Source organism: Diaporthe citri (genome assembly GCF_014595645.1).
Source record: "Diaporthe citri strain NFHF-8-4 chromosome Unknown scaffold_1, whole genome shotgun sequence".
Lineage (NCBI taxonomy): Eukaryota > Fungi > Ascomycota > Sordariomycetes > Diaporthales > Diaporthaceae > Diaporthe > Diaporthe citri.
In genome coordinates, this window is record NW_025064846.1 from 8,563,473 (window position 1) to 8,576,549 (window position 13,077).

A 13,077-nucleotide genomic window follows, 5' to 3' on the forward strand; every position below is an offset into this window, starting at 1 on the left:
GAGGTGAGCCCTCGCCTCTGGTGGCCCCCCCGTTTCCCTGACTGCCAGCGTTATCCAGCGATGACTGCATGTATATCTGTTTGTGCTCCCCCATCCCATCCGTCGTTTATCTACTTTGGGCCGTCTGTCTCTCTTTTCCGTCGGCGCCTGCGCTACCTCGCCCACTGTGTAGAAGCAACGCTACTGCCCCCACGCCGTCCTCCCACCAGCCCACCTACCTACCTTTTATTCGTTTGAGGCTTTCGTGCCGACTGGAAACTGCAGGTCACCTCTTCGACCTGCTTTTCTCCCTCCCAGACCATACAGCACATCCTCTCCAGCCAGAATGCAGCTCAGAATCACAATATCAGCGGTTCTTGCCGCCGTCCTCCTCGGCAGCATGGCCTCGGCCAGTCCCGTCCCCTGCCCGGACGTCAGTACTACCCCTCGGTCTACTCTTCCATCGCATGCCAACATATTGCTAACATACGGACCACAGTCAAAGCGAGACCAGATCCTGATGGGCACCCTCGAGCCCGAGGCATGCTGCTCCTACGGCATCTGCAAAGGCGACGTCGTCGTCCAGGGCGGATGAGCGGCCGTCTATCGACATTGCACACAAATCCACTTCTCCTCGGGAGGCCGCAGTTCCTCTCGCGCGGCTTTTCCCCCTCTATTTTTTCTTTTCCTCTTCTTTTGGTTGGAACGGATTCACCGACAGGCAGCACGATCCCCACGAGCAAGATTGCGACGTTGCCGGGGGAATTGACGGGGGCAGAGCGATCCTAATCTCCAGCACGACATGCATTTTCACGGCGTTACCCGCGCAATTGGTGGCCGATCGTCCCTTTTGTGGGCCGGCCCAACGACTTGCCTTTCTTTCTACTCTATCACGATGACATCCATCAAACCCATTCACGGCGCAACGGCGGTAAACGTTTCTTCACACCCCTCGGCCCACCCTTTTTTGCGGCACTTACAATAGACATGATTGTATTCGACAATGCTTTCCAGAGACTCGGCATGAATTTCTTCTACATTTCTCAGGTCAACACGGCGTCCACTGGCATGCGACCACCCGGTGGGAAGAGCGGGGCCGAGGAGGGCAATTCATTCATGAAGGAGCTGCACACGATCCGGCAGGATGGGACGCACTGTGGGGCGGGCGAGGGTGTCTGGTGCGAGCCCAAACAAGACTTTGGCTGGAATGAACAAGCATGCTTCTGGTGCGGCTAAAATGTCGCCGAGGGGCCTGGCAGCCTGGGAAGGATCCGAACGACATTTCACATGGCAGAGCCAGCGGCCGGCTGCATTATCGCGCATTAGATACCAAAATATCGCCGAATGAGAAGGCCCGGTCAAATTCACCAGTCCCCATCGCTGCCATCACCTTCCAGACCCAGAGTCCATTCCAATGACACGATCTCTTGTGGCCTTTGGGCAGACCTGACTTGTGGCAAGCACTTGGTTTTTCGGGGCTGACTTTAAGCACCGCCAGCGCTCCCAAGCTCATGTCACCAGTCCGTTATCTATTTGCTCATCGGAGTTCTTACACGGGTCAAATGCAGGGTTCACACTCATCAGCACGCAACCAACTGTACGCAGAAATTTGATTCCATTTTTGGGCCTATTAACCCTTGGCGGATGGCCTCAGTGTCCTATCGTGAGACGAGCCGCATGCAGCCACGTCTAGGCAAGTTGCCCGGGGGGGGGGGGGTTTACGATCCTCTCTAGAGCCGTGTCTCGTATTCCTCATGCCCCGTCTCGTGTCACCATGAGCATCCTCGCGATTCTGTCAGCCCTCAGAATCCCCATTCACTTTAGTGCTCCTGCAACAGCGCCCATACGTGTTTCTAAAGTCGTTTAAAATTCCGTCGCATGTGAAGTCTTTAACAAGCCCAACGCCATCCCGCTCTGTACCGCTTGCTGTTCTCATCATTCCGATTCCGTGAATGTCTTCGAGTCTATGACAAAACCGTAATTGTTCTTGTAAACATCATCAGCTAAGGTGATCGATCATAAGACAGACGGTGTGTCAGACGTGGCGTCCCCGCCCGGCCTGAACGAGTGGCTCAACGTTGCATAGGTGGATGCCTCAGGTTCAAGGGCAAGGCGGAAAAGAGGGAAAGAGCAGTACAATCAATCTGAATGCGCCAAGACAGAACGTTGAAGTAAAGGATTACTCACCGCGACATTCGCCAAACAAACCTCGGCCGCGCCCTCCGTCCTGGTCGCGCAGGCGTCCTCGACCAGGACACAGTCCCAGCCAGCATTATAAGCATCCGTCAGCGTCCCCAGCACGCACTGGTCCGTGTTGACACCCGCGAACAGGAGCGTCTTCTTCCCGCTCTCCCTCAGGTACCCCCACAGCGGCTGCCCCTCAGACCACAGCCCGCTCATGCGGTTCTTGGCGCACCGGACGTCGTCCACCTCGTCGACGGCCCTCTTGAGCGGCTCGTAGAGCTCGGCGTTCCACTCCCCGGCGACGAGGCACCGGCCCTTGCCGCCGCCCAGGTCCACGCCCAGCCCCGCCGAGTCCTTCTCCCCGGCGACGACGGCCCGCGCGAACCCGCGCGCCACCCCGGCCGGCATCGCCGCGAGGTCCGCATCCGTGAGACCCCAGTTCAGCCACGCCACCTGGACCCCGGCCCCGCGGCAGCGCTCGATGACGCGCAGCAGGGGCCCCACGGCCGCGAGACCCTCCGGGTGCGAGCGGCAGGAAGGGTGCAGGAAGTAATTCTGCATGTCAATAACAACAAGGACCGCCGACGCCGGCGCGACCAGGATGGACGTGTCGGGCGGCCCGCGCGTGGTGCGTATCTTGACCGCGGCCGGCGGCGCGGGGCCGCCAGCAGCCCCGCGCGTGAGGTCGTATGTCCGGCTCTGCCTGTCATAGGTCCACTGGTCACCTGGGGGCCCGAATGCGATGGGCGGCGCGTCCGTCTTCGGCTCCATCACTCTGGCGCACGCGGCCCGCAGGTCTTCCTCCTCCGTGAGGTCTGGCGTGAGGGGCGGCGAGAAGACGCTCAGTGGGAGGCTCATTTGGTTTCAGCACTTTTCCCCCGCCTCGGGGCCTGCTTGCGCTCGAGGCTTTGTCGGCAGGTCGTGCAAATATTGCGCTCTTGTGGTCGAAGACTCGAGGCCCACCGAAAAACCGTCACACCAAAGGCATCGAGGCAGGAGATAAGCTGACGCAGGATGCGGGGACCCGAATGGTGGCGCCGTTGGTTCGATGCTCGGCACCGTCGCACCCGGTGGCCGGTTCCCGTATAGGCAAGGATGGATTCTGATTATGCGTTGCCGTGCAATGCATGCCAGAACCGGGGGTTGTGACTCGTCAATCATCTCTATTGATTCATGGCGTCTCGCTCATTTTTGCTCCAACACTCGGAGTCTGTGGTCAAAAACCAAAACAGTAAGGTAGAAGTCTCCGCCCAGACGCCTTGCCATGATCGCCGTAGAAAACTCACACTGATAACAACCCTCTTTGCGCCAACTCCAAGTATGTATGTGTGTCTTTCAATCGCCTCTGGCCCTCAAAACATGGATGAGCCCAGAACGTCTCCTCCGCGTGACAAATGACTAGTTCATGTCCATACCATCGTCGTCGTCTGGTTCCTCGGCCTCCAGCGACTGTGTCACGTTGCTAGAGATGCTTTCTTTCCTCCTCTCCATGTATGAGCCACCGCCTTCGAACATGTCGAGCTCCTCTCCGCCGATCACACGGCCCTCCGTGTCGATTTCTTGCGAGAGCTCTACAATCGCGGTTCGAGGAAGTCGCAGGAAACCCGTGGTGCGTACTATGCGACCCCAATGTGTCAAGCAGAACCCTGCTGCCCGCTTGCGCAGCCACTCCTCGTCTGCAAGGCCCGCGCAGTACCATATTATACAAGCATGGTCGACGTCTAGTTCACGACTGAGCCGGTTGACGCAGAGAAGACGTAAGTGCGGGATGTTGTAGATGTTGGACATCACCAGCAGCCCGGCAATGTCCGCGAGATCTCTACTGGGCCCGTCAACGCCCTCGTCCTCGGGTGCAGCATCGATGCGATCTGTATATAGGTAGTAAAGAAAGGCCTTCACCACTGTGTACGGCTCGGGAATGTGCATCTTTTTGTTGTGAAATTCGGCCATGTGTGAGTCCCACAGGCGTGCAAAGTGCGGCCAGCGAAGATATAGAATGAGACGATGCACGTGGATAGGTGGTGATGTCGGTGAATCCGGCGATAGCCACGTCTGGTCACCGTCGGCCACGTCAGTCGCCCGGATCAAGGCAGAGCCTAGCAAGTCTTCTTCGTTTGGGTCACCAGAAAGGGCTGTGACGATGAAATCCGCGCCACTCCCTGCCTCTGGGGGTTTGTTGAACGCTTTTGCGAGGTCTGCGCCCAGACCCTTGGAGGGTGTGTCCACGCGACGGGTCCTTCCCATGGGTTCTGCAAGTTCGGTCCGCGGCTGTGGCGTCAGGTTGTTGCCGAGAAAGCCGTATCTGCGCAGGTCAATCTCCATGATATCACTCAGCTGCTCCTCAAAACCGTTCGCAGCAACGTCGAGGGCAGAAGCGTCGGTGGGGCAACCCAACAGCCACGCTTTGGTGCCATCTTCGTTCATTGTGCAATAATGCCACCTGAATCCAGACTTGAAGACTTCTCGGCCTTCCGCAACTTTTTGCCACCGAAGCTCTCCCAGTTCAAGGGCGTACAACGCGCATTCCTTGGAAGTGATTGTCGCAGCTGGTGTCACGAAATCAAGCAAATTCCCAGACGAGTAGACGTGGAAGTGGATGCCGGGTCCTTGTGAAGGTACGTTCGGGCCGGATATGAACTTGTGGGAATGTATCAGGCCAGGTGCCATGGGTGCGTAAGTCTTGATCTGGAAAGACGGAGTGTTGACCTGCTGCGTCCGAGAGTTGGCTGCGTAACCAGATGCACCGACGATCGGGGACTGGCCCATCGTATATGGTGGCCTGGGAGAGCTTTCGCCACGGCTGCCCAGCCCCGGCCGCTCGTAAGTTCCAAACTGAGGCGCACTCTCGAATGCGGGACTGCCTTTCAGGTCAAGCCACCACAAATCACTGACTTTGTCCATATCTTCGCTCAGACCACCGAATACCCAAATTCTGTCGCCCCTACGATATGTCAGTACCAATGTTCTCAGAATGATCGACTAGGTATCGAACTAACCAGATATAAGCCGAGTGATCGAAACGACCGACGAAACGCCAGGCGCGGGACCAAGTAAAGGTTTTGAGGTCAATGTAGCAGATGTCGTCCAACACATAGTTGTCATGACCCGTGATTCCTCCGATTATAAAAAGTTTGTCTTCGTGTAGCAAGGCGGAGTGACGTGCGCGGCCTTTCGGGATGGGGCCAGTCACCTGGGGTTGTGTCCAGTGAGCGGTCTTGAGGTCGAAAATGATGAGATCGGAAAGGTAGGTTCTGTGCTCGTTCTCGCCGCCGAACACAAGAAGTTTGTCGCCTTGATACAAGCTTGCGGTATGGCCTAGACTGCAAGTCAGAAAGGAGGTGGTGGTGAGCGGCCTCCAGCAATTGTACGTACCCATGCGCACCCCCGGGATGTCTCCGTAGTTATCCACCAGACTCCATTGATGGCTGACGATGTCAAGCCGAAGAACGTGGTTGTAGACTTCGTCAGTGTACTGGTCGAACCCGCCAAAGGCGTAGATCTGGTTGTTCCCACAGTACGTCACAGAGGCATTGACGAGACATGCAGGACGCTGGCCCAGAGTGCGCGTCACCTTGGGCCTGTATCCGTCCGACGCGGCTTTCTTCATTGGAGAGCTGGGCATGATGTAGGTGTTGTTGCCCGACGAGCCAGTGGGTGGGGTGCGACTCGTAGTGAAGGGCACGAGGGATGTGGACGGGCCTGCTGCTGTTAATGCAGACGACGATGCCGCTGGTGGTTGACCGCCCCCAAAGAGAGGCTGCGGAGTGGAGGGATCCGACATCGTGTAGGAGTGCGATGGGATGGGGTGTGCTGGAAAAGTTTGACTGTTCACAGTGACAGCATCTCGAACGATGCAAACTGCTACCAGGGCGGATGCCAAGTCAGTCACAGGCGGTGGTCTGGCTGTATTCTTCTCTCGCCACCGCTCGTCGAGTTGTTCGCGTCCGTGCTCAAGGGTCGGCGAGGCTGAGAATTGGTCGTCCGTCACATGGAACAGCAAGCGCGAGCGAGCCTAGGCGTGTGGGCGTATACGTGGAAATGACAAGATAGAGAGCAATGCAGACTGCTAGTACTCTATTAATGCGCGATCGCAGATGGGATGGGGCAGCGACGGTTGCGATGGAGTGTTCCCCCTGATGTGACGGAAAGAGCCGACTTGGGCTGAGACCTTGGAAATCCGTGCCTGGGTAACGCCAGAGCAGGGCAGGGGTTCCGCATCGGGCGAAGTCAGCGCGGCTGGACCCTCCAGCCGCGAGGACCCCTGCCCGTCCGTTTGCACCGGGTGATCCTCACGCCCTGTAAGCCATGCCCTGTCCCTGATGTACCTCAAAGTCGTCGCCGTATCAACGGCCTGGCAAGTGATTTTAGCGCGCCCCTCAGACACTGCGGTCTGTTTATGTTCATCTTTCCCCTGGAAGTCTGACGACAGACTATTTGTATTCTTCATGTTCCTCCACTAAATCGGAACGACGATGATTTTTCCTTATGGGACAAGAGACGGAGTATTCTGTAGACAATTATAGATGTTTTCACTACCTAGGTATACAAGGCTTCCGACAGTGACGAGTCAATCTTCTGCAAACCAGCGTTGTGTCAGAACTTTCCATTTCGTGCCAAAGGTCTTAGCGTCGGGGCGTGGCCACGTCAAGCCATCAAGGTTGGAAATCATCAAGGTCGAAAGCCAACAATAGCCACCCGTCTTTCCAATCCAGTTTGACACCGTCAAGAACTACGTCAAAGTGCCTCGCAAAGTGACTCAGGCCTTCGAGTTGCACCAGAATGGGCAGATGCTATTTTGAGCTTAGCCAGAGAGTCGCTTTCAATAGCCCCGCATCTACTCCAAGTGACCCTCAAGCGCGTTGATTGAACTTGCACGGTGCGCAATGTAATCTGTGCGGGGAAGGTAGCCTGGGAAACCAATCTCCAAAGGTTCAGAGCCCCAAAGGTCCAGGCCCCCTAAAGTACAAGGCCCTCAAGGTTCGTTGCCGTGCCAGCACTCAGACCTACCCCACATCTTGTTTACTTTTTAAGACCTGGGCTCCCATCTATGAGACTGAGATCCCAGTTTCCTCCTCTAGACCATCTTCACGTACACGCACACATACACACATCTCTCTATTTCTCACCACCTCTCTCGACCTCTCTCTCAAATTCATCGCTGCTGCATACCGAGAATAAAAGCAGTTGCTACTGCAACGCACACCATCACAGCAGTTGCCACTGCATCTTCAGTCAAAATGGCTACTCCTTCAGTATCAACTCCTCTCAAGTCCCACACGGGGCTCTTCTCCTCCCGCACCGCCGGCGGTCGCATGCCCCTCACTCCGTCGCCTCGGTCACGCTCTACAACTACAACGGTGGCCGTCAACCTGAAGTCATCACCTTTCACACCAGAGCGCACAAGCCAGACCGACGCTCAGCGAGCGTCCCACAAGTCAGTCTACGGAGGAAACCTGTCGGCACATCTCGCTCGGTCGAGTGCCAAGTCAAGACCTTCTCAGCAGAACTCGCCCAAGTCCAACATTGCTCGCTCTACTGCCACCCCCAAGAAGGCACTCGAGCTTGGAGTGTCTGACTTTACCTTGACTGGAACGGGCAAGCACAACCAGTGCAAGTCCCCTGCCGGCGCCAAATCCAAGTCGACCTCCGCCAAGTCGACCTCCTCCAAGTCGACCTCGTCCAAATCGACGACATCCAAATCAAGGACCAAGGCGGTTCCTACCCACGCCGCCGATCGCTTCATCCCCAACCGTGGTGCCAGCTCAGCTGTCGCTAACGCCGGCTCTGGGAAGCTCGACGGGCCCTCCAAGAAGAAGAAGGTCACCATCGGCTCTGGCTCATCTGACATCCTGTCCGCGGCTGCTGACGACGCCATCGCTGCCCTTGAGAGCTTGAGCATGGACCAAGAGGCGGACACGTCTTCCGAAGACGTCTCGCGTCCATCTCCCAACACCGTGGCGTACCAGGACTCCCTCGCGAACGCTTGTGGTGTTAGCATGAACACACGCATCCTCGAGTTCAAGCCTGCTCCACCCGAGTCATCAAAGCCCATCGACCTCCGCAAACAGTACAACCGGCCCATCAAGCCAGCCAGCGCCAGCTCTGCCCAGTTCCGGCGTCGAATCGCCACAGGTCCCGACCGGGTCTTGGATGCACCTGGCCTCATTGACGATTACTACCTCAACCTCCTCGACTGGAGTTCCGGAAACCAGGTCGCCATTGGCCTCGAGCGAAACGTCTACATCTGGTCCGCCGACGAGGGTGCTGTGAGCTGTCTGCTCGAGACGAGCCCTGACACTTACATCAGCAGCGTCAAGTGGTCCGGCGATGGTGCCTACGTCGGCGTTGGCCTTGGTACTGGCGAGATCCAGATCTGGGATGTCGCTGAGGGTGCCAAAGTCCGCAGCATGTTTGGCCACGACACTCGCGTTGGCGTCATGGGTTGGGACAAGCATTTGCTTTCCTCTGGTGCACGAAGTGGTCTGGTCTTCAACCACGACGTCCGTATCGCCGAGCACAAGGTCGCCGAACTCGTCTCTCACACCTCAGAGGTTTGTGGGTTGGAGTGGCGCTCTGATGGACAACAACTTGCTACCGGCGGCAATGACAATCTCGTTTCCATCTGGGATGCTCGTTCCCTGTCCGTGCCCAAATTCACCAAGACCAACCACAAGGCTGCTGTCAAGGCTCTTTCTTGGTGCCCCTGGAACACGAACCTGCTCGCCACCGGAGGTGGTTCCTACGACCGTCACATCCACTTCTGGAACACGACCTCTGGAGCTCGGGTGAACAGCATAGATACGGGGTCCCAAGTCACCAGCCTGCGCTGGAGCCCTCACCACCGCGAGATTGTCAGCTCGAGCGGCTTCCCCGATAACTCCCTGACCATCTGGAGCTACCCGACCCTTGTGCGAAATATCGACATCCCTGCTCACGAGAGCCGAGTGCTGCACAGCTGCCTCAGCCCTGACGGACAATCGCTGGCAACCGCAGGTAAGCTTCACCTGATACCTTTTTCAACCGTCTAACAATACTAACATACTATTTTGCAGCCGCGGATGAGAGCTTGAAGTTCTGGAAGCTTTTCGAGAAGAAGCCTGGTGCGACTGGACTCGCAGGTGCTGGCTCCTCCAGCAAGGCCGCCATGGTCAAGCATATGACGATTCGTTGAAATATCGCAGCAAGGTAAGCTTCACCTTACACCTTTCTCAAGTGTCTGACCATACTAACAAGTTTTCAAGCCGCAGATTAGCGCTTAAAAGTCTGTAAATTTTTTTTTTTTTTTTTTCTTGAGAAGAAGCCTGGTGCGACTGGACTTGCCGGTGCTGGCTCCTTCAGCAAGGCGCCATGGTTAAGTAATGACGATATGTTGAAATACAGGGCAGCGGTGTTCACGGCGTTTGTTTAGTCCTTTGAAGTGTAGTGTAGGTTCATAGATATGAATACATCTCTGTTCCCACAGCGTATCTCATGCGAAGTCATCCCACAAGAGGTTATCCTGTAGCAAGTCGCCCCTCCCGGTAACTGGCCCCTTCTTGCCCTCGACTTCAAGGCTGTCAACAGTACGGAGTGACTCTTCCGACGAGTCCTTGCTGCACACCTTTGATTATAGAGCACGACAATAGGCGCCACCGCTCAGGTTTCACAAACGCTCACTGCTGTGCATCTCTAACATGCTGGTCAGCTCTTGGAATCATGGATACACATCGAGTGCTACCAGCAGGCGATTGCTAAGCGCACCAAGCCCAAGAGTCTTGGCAGCGTTCGGAGCGCGCTCCACCTCGGGCTTTCGCCCTTGAGGCCATGCTGCCGGGATGCGTCAGCCCGCTCGCCCGCACAGCGACTTTAGTAACAATGCACCTAGGTGTCAGGGGCATCCACAGCCTCAGCTGGGCTCCCGCGCGCTTGAGCCTTGTCTGGACTTTGTACGACTGCCTCCGAGCACACCCTCTTGTGGGGAAGCCTGGCCGTGCGGCTTAGTGATGCTCGCGCGAGTAGCTTCGACGACAACGACGACTGCTCCTGCTAGTGCCCTACGAGAGTGTTCGCGTCAGGATGCTGGCGCCAGCCATGCGGGGAGTAGGTGTTGATGTGTATAAGTAGGCCGGTCTGTCTCTGGAATGAAGGTTATTGGAGTTCTTGTTCATCAGACATCATCATCATCATCTACTAAACCTGAATATAAACATTCAACCTCATATCTCACCAGCTCGCAATTGTGCAATCACCAATATACTGCGTTCTTCCCAAGACACCTACCTAGTTCACCATCAAGATCATTCGCAATGGCCTCCAAGAAGATCATAACCGTCTTTGGCGCCACTGGCAAGCAGGGTGGCTCTATCGTCCGCACATTTCTGAAGGATCCCAAGCTGAAGAATGCCTGGGCCGTCCGTGGAGTCTCCCGGAGTGTGGAAGGCGAAGGGGCTAAGAAGCTGGCCGCTCAGGGGGTCGAGGTTGTCGCTGTAAGTCCACACTTTGACGAACGCCTCCTGTCAGCCAACATTGATGGCTAACATGTATGTGTACAGGCCGACATCAATGGTAAGCCGTCCCTGGTCAAGGCGATGACGGGGGCCGCGGCCGTGTTCACAATGACCAACTACTGGGAGAAGATGGACATGGAGCTCGAAATCCAGCAGGGCAAGAACCTTGCCGACGCTGCCAAGGAGGCCGGAGTCAACCACTACATCTGGAGCTCCTTGCTCAACGTCACTAAGCGTAAGTCCCGTCCCATGCCACGCCTTGCCCACGGCCACCGGCTTCGCTGAGGGAAGGAAACCTGCTCACACACCCCCCCCCCCCCCCACAGTGACCAACGGCAAGCTGCCACACGTGTACCACTCCGACAGCAAGGCGCAGGTCGAGGACTTCGTCCGCGAGAATGAGATATCTAATTGGTGGTTGAATAGCTAAGCACATGTAGCAGGTGTAAGTAACATCTTTGTCTCTGGCAATATCCGGTCCCTCACCCTTCTCTGATTAGCAACACTGGTCGTCCATCTTCCAAAAAACATTCGACGCCCCCCGCCCCTTCTCTGGCAAGCAACGCTACTCGTTGATCTTCACAGTTTTCGACGGATGACCTCTCCCCCCGACAATGCTCGCTGCCAGTGCCCATCCTGTTGTGGCGCACCCAGACTAGCTCTTCTTGGCCCTGGGCTTCTTCAACTTCGGCTCAGCACCTTCGATCCCATGCTCGCCGGGTTGTCCTTGAACGCCGTCCAAAGTAAAAGACGGTAGGTCATTCTCCTCACCGAGAGCCACAAAGGAGGGTCCCTGAGTCTTCCGCCTCTTGGCATTGCCGCCCGGCCCGAGCACCTCGGTCTCGAGAACATACGTCTCCATGCGACCCTCCCGATCGGCTAGTTCCTAAGCATCCTTGGCGTCCATCTTGTATGCGGATATTAAATGGATTATTATGTGAGCTTTGGATTTGAATAGTGTCTTGCTGATGCATATAGGCATGACGCACTCCTGCGTGAGCCACCGGGTCTTCTTGGTAGGAAGGGGTAGGTATGGCAGGCATGCTTCCGCTGTTAAGAGGCTGTGTTTTACCTTTTAGGTGGTAAACCAGAGTTGGCCGGGAGATGAAGTCCTTTGTTTTGGGGCAGCCGGGGAAGAGACATTTTGAGGGCCAGCGACCGCTGTGCACATTCGTCCTGTGCGTTTTAAACGCACTATCGCTTTAATAGATGACTCCGTCGTCGCAGTCCTTGCATGCCTTGGGGGTCTAACCATGCGCGTGTAAGATGTGTTTCCTAAGACTCTTATTGCCTCCAGAAGTCTCAAAGGTACATCCGGGGTGGGTGCATTTCAGGATATCCGCACCAGGCTGCGCGACCTCCTTGCTCCTCGCCTCAACAAGTAATACGTTGCAGGACCACTCGTGCTGCTGGATCAGGGCGAGTTTAATGGCATTATAGTTGCAGCCCTTGGTGCGCCGATAGTTAAAGACATAAGGCGTAGGGTTGTCATGGGAGTTCCCCCTCGTTAAGTGGTGGCCGATCGACTCCTCAAAGGATACGTGCTCTTCGGAGAATAACCTCTATTTACTGGCAAATAAGGTGTTGTTCACGACATTGTGCCTTGCGTAGCTGTTGATCCACTCCGCGGGGTTGTTGGACGCCGTCCAAACGGGCGGCAGGCTCTCACTGTTACCCTGCTGCTGAGGCTGCTCCTCTTCCTGGCCGAGTAGCACGCGGGCGGCCTCCTCCACGTTGCCTTGGATGGCAGCATCCGAAGCCACGCCTCGGAGGGCCCCCTGGAGGTCCTCAACCCCATCACCCTCTTCCGTCCCCCCGTGCTCCTGGTCGACGGCGGCCGTACCTGCTGCTTCCGGGGCACTGGGAAGAATGACAGCCTGCAGGGCGTCGACGTCTGCCTTAGCCACCTCAAGGGATGCCAGGGTCTCTTCGTCCAGAAGGATTGGGTTGATGTTCGACAGAAAGACGAGATCCTTACTGGTAGTTACCCCCTCGCCATAAGTCGAAGTGGTGGTAGCAGTAGTAGCAGTAACACGACCACTCGCGTGTAAGCCTGACGATGGCGCAGCAGTGAAGGAGGCCGCTTCTTGGTCAACCTCAACAAGGTCGTCACGTCCGACGTGTGACTTGTTCGTCGGACGGGTGGTGGTGGTCTTCTTTAGCAGCGGCATGTCTTTCGCCTGTGCGTAGGGTGGCGGCCGTGGTGGAGGAGCTGGTGCAGGGTAGGAGATTGCTGCTCCTGCTGCTGCATTAGACGCCGTCTAACGCAGAGCTGGCTCCGCTGCCGCTAAGGTGGCTAGGACTTCACGACGCTTGCAGCGGACGCTGTCCCGAATGCTCCTCCCCGTGGCGCCTTTCAAAGAGGTAACGTCCTAGCTGGGTTTATGCTTATCAGCGTATGCTTGCATTTCTTTGGCTAATATACGCT

At 56.5% G+C, this 13,077-nt stretch overlaps 6 protein-coding genes across 6 annotated transcripts; 3 read left to right on the forward strand and 3 right to left on the reverse strand.

Moving 5' to 3' along the window:
- Positions 1 to 325: 325 nt before the first annotated feature.
- On the forward strand, positions 326 to 574 carry INS49_002204 (uncharacterized protein; the record flags this gene model as incomplete). The annotated part of the gene is made up of 2 exons (XM_043163018.1): positions 326 to 412; positions 479 to 574. The coding sequence occupies 2 exons, from the start codon at positions 326 to 328 to the stop codon at positions 572 to 574; spliced, it is 183 nt and encodes a 60-aa protein (XP_043031524.1).
- A 1,340-nt stretch (positions 575 to 1,914) lies between these two features.
- Positions 1,915 to 3,021, reverse strand: INS49_002205 (uncharacterized protein; the record flags this gene model as incomplete). The annotated part of the gene is made up of 2 exons (XM_043163019.1): positions 1,915 to 1,965; positions 2,167 to 3,021. The coding sequence occupies 2 exons, from the start codon at positions 3,019 to 3,021 to the stop codon at positions 1,915 to 1,917; spliced, it is 906 nt and encodes a 301-aa protein (XP_043031525.1).
- Positions 3,022 to 3,561: 540 nt separating this feature from the next.
- Positions 3,562 to 5,944, reverse strand: INS49_002206 (uncharacterized protein; the record flags this gene model as incomplete). Its single annotated transcript, XM_043163020.1, has 3 exons — positions 3,562 to 5,104; positions 5,160 to 5,478; positions 5,536 to 5,944. 3 exons carry the CDS (start codon positions 5,942 to 5,944, stop codon positions 3,562 to 3,564), a joined length of 2,271 nt encoding a protein of 756 aa, XP_043031526.1.
- A 1,456-nt stretch (positions 5,945 to 7,400) lies between these two features.
- Positions 7,401 to 9,334, forward strand: INS49_002207 (uncharacterized protein; the record flags this gene model as incomplete). Its single annotated transcript, XM_043163021.1, has 2 exons — positions 7,401 to 9,156; positions 9,216 to 9,334. 2 exons carry the CDS (start codon positions 7,401 to 7,403, stop codon positions 9,332 to 9,334), a joined length of 1,875 nt encoding a protein of 624 aa, XP_043031527.1.
- Positions 9,335 to 10,448: 1,114 nt separating this feature from the next.
- Positions 10,449 to 11,079, forward strand: INS49_002208 (uncharacterized protein; the record flags this gene model as incomplete). The annotated part of the gene is made up of 3 exons (XM_043163022.1): positions 10,449 to 10,628; positions 10,695 to 10,884; positions 10,976 to 11,079. 3 exons carry the CDS (start codon positions 10,449 to 10,451, stop codon positions 11,077 to 11,079), a joined length of 474 nt encoding a protein of 157 aa, XP_043031528.1.
- A 1,132-nt stretch (positions 11,080 to 12,211) lies between these two features.
- INS49_002209 (uncharacterized protein) lies at positions 12,212 to 12,820 on the reverse strand (the record flags this gene model as incomplete). The annotated part of the gene is made up of 1 exon (XM_043163023.1): positions 12,212 to 12,820. One exon carries the CDS (start codon positions 12,818 to 12,820, stop codon positions 12,212 to 12,214), a length of 609 nt encoding a protein of 202 aa, XP_043031529.1.
- Between the last annotated feature and the right edge of the window lie 257 nt (positions 12,821 to 13,077).